Below are 2,978 nucleotides of genomic sequence, written 5' to 3'. Positions count from 1 at the left end.
ACGAGGTATTCTTTGTCGGATCATGAACAAAAAGTACCTAATCAAAACTTCTTAATTGAATATTATTATCATCATCTTCAAGTAAAAGTCGAGAAAGTAGTAGAAGAGCAAAAAAAAAAGCGAAAGAGGAAAGTTCATCATAATTTTATTATTTAATTAACTCTCATTCTTTCGGGCACGTTTCGAATTGGTAACTTTAGCTCGTTACAATTTAAGCAAATGTTGTAAAACGGAATGAAATTATAGTAAAGAATAACCTCGTTTGGCTGTTTCTTTTTTGGGTAGAAAAGTTTTACAATCAGAGATAGGAAAACTATAAACCTCAAGATTCAGTTTTTGTTGAATGTTAACCCATTTGAGTGTGTACGTGAGAATACGTTTCAATTCTGAAATTGTGAAAAATTTTGTTTCGAATTTTTGAGATTTAAGCGAGACTAAAAACGCTTAAAATAATATTTTAAAAATGAAAAAAAAAAATTTAAAAATTTTAAAAAAAAAAATAATTGTAAAAATAATTTAAAAAAAAATAATTTAAAAAAACTTAATTTAAAAAAAAATATTTAAATAAAAAAAATGTAAAACTTTTATTAAAGCGAGAAATTTCATGAGATTTATTTTTATTAAAAAGTTGAAAATTTTTCAAAAATAATTAAAATTTTAATAAGAAAATAAAAAATTTTATTAAAAAAATTAAAAATTTTAGTAAAAAATTAAAAATTTTAGAAAAAAAAAATAAAAAATTTAATTAAAAATTTAAATTAAAAAAAATAACAAAAAAATAAATTTGAAGAATTTTTACATAAATTCGTAACTGAAAATTAATTTAAAAAAAATAAAATTTTTGAAAAATTTTTTCAAAAAAGTAATTTGAAACTTCTTTTGTACTGAAAAACACTTGAAATAATATTTTTCAAAAAAAAAAAATTATTGAAAAAAAAAATAATTTAAAAAAAATAATTTTAAAAAAAATAATTTTAAAAAAAAAAATTTTTAAAAGTTTTTTGAAAAAATATTTTAAAAATAACGCTGAATAAAAATTTTCTAAAAATAATAAAATTTATTTTAAAAATTTTTGAAAAAAAAATTGAAATTTTTTAAGTTAGTTCATCAAATATTTTTACTGAGGAAAAATTTATTAAAAAAAAAAATACAAAAAATTAAAAAAAATGATAAAATTTAATTAAAAATCGCAAATTTCATAAACTTCAAGTCATGAGAAACAATTTTTTTCACAACAAAGGCACGAGATACTTACACAAAGAGAACAAAAATGAACAAATCATACGTGACTTTTCAACTTTTACAACTTTTTATCAAAAATTTCTGCTCCTTTACTGTATTCTAGTTCAGCTTGATACAAAAATCCAACACACATTTGTATAAATTTACTCCTACTTGACCTATTTTGCCGTCCTCATCTTTTGGCAAGCACTCATTTTCCGTTTAACAAACCCACACAATACACACTTTCGGACCAAATCAGCTCGATCCTAATCTTCGTTTGCGGCTTTTATGGTTTTATCAACTTTTTTATTGAGCAATTACGGTTCTAATATATATTTTATTAGATATTTTTCTCTTAACACTTAAGTTTCTATCAAAAAATACTTTGATCGTCATCGGCTGCTTACAAATTACATTTAATTTCTACCAATTTTTGAGGAAATCTTTGACAATTGCCACGCATTTCTCGACATCGTCTTCCGTTTCGCCCCTCACTTGGTGCACGGGCACGCGTTTAAAGGCAGTTTTCGCTTCTTCCAGCGCCATTTGGAAAATTTCCATCTCGACATATTGCTTGATTTTGTTGGAATTGTAGCCTTTGTGCTCGAGTCGCTTGAACAAAATGTTTGTGTCGCATCGCACAACGAGCACGAGCGAAAACCATCGTTCCGGGAAGAACTCAATGTTGTGATATTCGACGAGATTGCCTCCCGTTCGCATAATCGGGTCCAAAAAATCGACTAATTTCTTCTCATCGAGTATCGGGCATTCCAGCGTTTCGTCGTAACCGTCGGTAAAATGGTGTTCCTTGACGATATCGGCGACATCCTGATGCTTCAAATTGAATTCTTCCGCGAGAATTTTTGTCATGTGTGATTTGCCGGAACCCGGAGTGCCTTCAATGAAATTTTTCGAATTAATTTTTAGGAATTCGAAAGCGAAAAAAAATTACTTGCCTGTCACTAAAATATTCGGCAAAGGCATTTCGCGTCTGTGTGAGAGTTATTTCTGGATAAAAATAAATAAAATGAAATAAAATTAATCACCAACAGCGGAGTAACTTTCGTAATACAATGCAATCGTTCGATTAACTGTGCTTGACTGACGAAGAAAAAAAAATATTTGTAAATCTTTTTTTTTTGTACGAGGCACGGGTTTAAGTACAAAAAAAATATTTAGGCCGAATGCATCTCTCTTTCTCTCTTCGTTGGGTCCATTGAGAGAAGTCTCTCGTTCATTCTCACCGAAACATGATCGAGAGTGCGTATCGTGCACGCTTATCTATCATTATCGCATCCGTGCTGAGCTACGCCACAGAGATATGATGACAAACACGATTAAAGGTATGACGAAATCCGATTTGAAAAAGTATGTTTCAGCAGGTTTGTCTGTCTGTTCAAGGTTATTCATGGATTTTGTTATGATTCATCATGTCACGTCACTAAAAATAATTAAAAAAAATAGAAATTAATTTTCGAAATTTTGTTAAGGCTAAAATAGGAAATCTCTGATAACGGATTTCATTGTTTGATCATCAATTAAGGTAAGTATATTATTGAATTTTGTTTTATTGGTGTCAATTGTTATTTATTGTTTCTCGAGAAATCTAGTTTTAACTTTTGTTAAGCTTATCTTCCATCTTTATGAGGTTTTTTCGGCTAATTATAGCATTATCTCGTCATCTTGCAAATTTAGGCCTAAAAAAGTTATCAAAAATGATCTCAAATTACTCCTAAAAAGAGAAAAACGAATTA

At 27.9% G+C, this 2,978-nt stretch overlaps 1 protein-coding gene across 1 annotated transcript; it reads right to left on the bottom strand.

Moving 5' to 3' along the window:
- Positions 1-1,491: 1,491 nt before the first annotated feature.
- LOC134831329 (adenylate kinase isoenzyme 6-like) lies at positions 1,492-2,342 on the bottom strand. The gene is made up of 2 exons (XM_063845041.1): positions 2,181-2,342; positions 1,492-2,120 (listed from the first exon to the last, which is right to left on the bottom strand). Exons 1-2 carry the CDS (start codon positions 2,206-2,208, stop codon positions 1,648-1,650), a joined length of 501 nt encoding a protein of 166 aa, XP_063701111.1. The 5' UTR covers positions 2,209-2,342; the 3' UTR covers positions 1,492-1,647.
- Positions 2,343-2,978: the final 636 nt, after the last annotated feature.

Source organism: Culicoides brevitarsis, chromosome 2, assembly GCF_036172545.1.
Source record: "Culicoides brevitarsis isolate CSIRO-B50_1 chromosome 2, AGI_CSIRO_Cbre_v1, whole genome shotgun sequence".
Classification (NCBI taxonomy): Eukaryota; Metazoa; Arthropoda; class Insecta; order Diptera; family Ceratopogonidae; genus Culicoides; species Culicoides brevitarsis.
The sequence above is the reverse complement of the archived record's forward strand: the minus strand, read 5'-3'. Positions and strand labels throughout refer to the sequence as shown.

Excerpts from the sequence above, each read along its gene's own strand:
- LOC134831329 (XM_063845041.1), bottom strand. The coding sequence starts at position 2,208 with ATGCCTTTGCCGAATATTTTAGTGACAG. Across the intron at positions 2,121-2,180 it reads GCCGAATATTTTAGTGACAG|GCACTCCGGGTTCCGGCAAA; the intron begins GCAAGTAATTTT and ends ATTTCATTGAAG.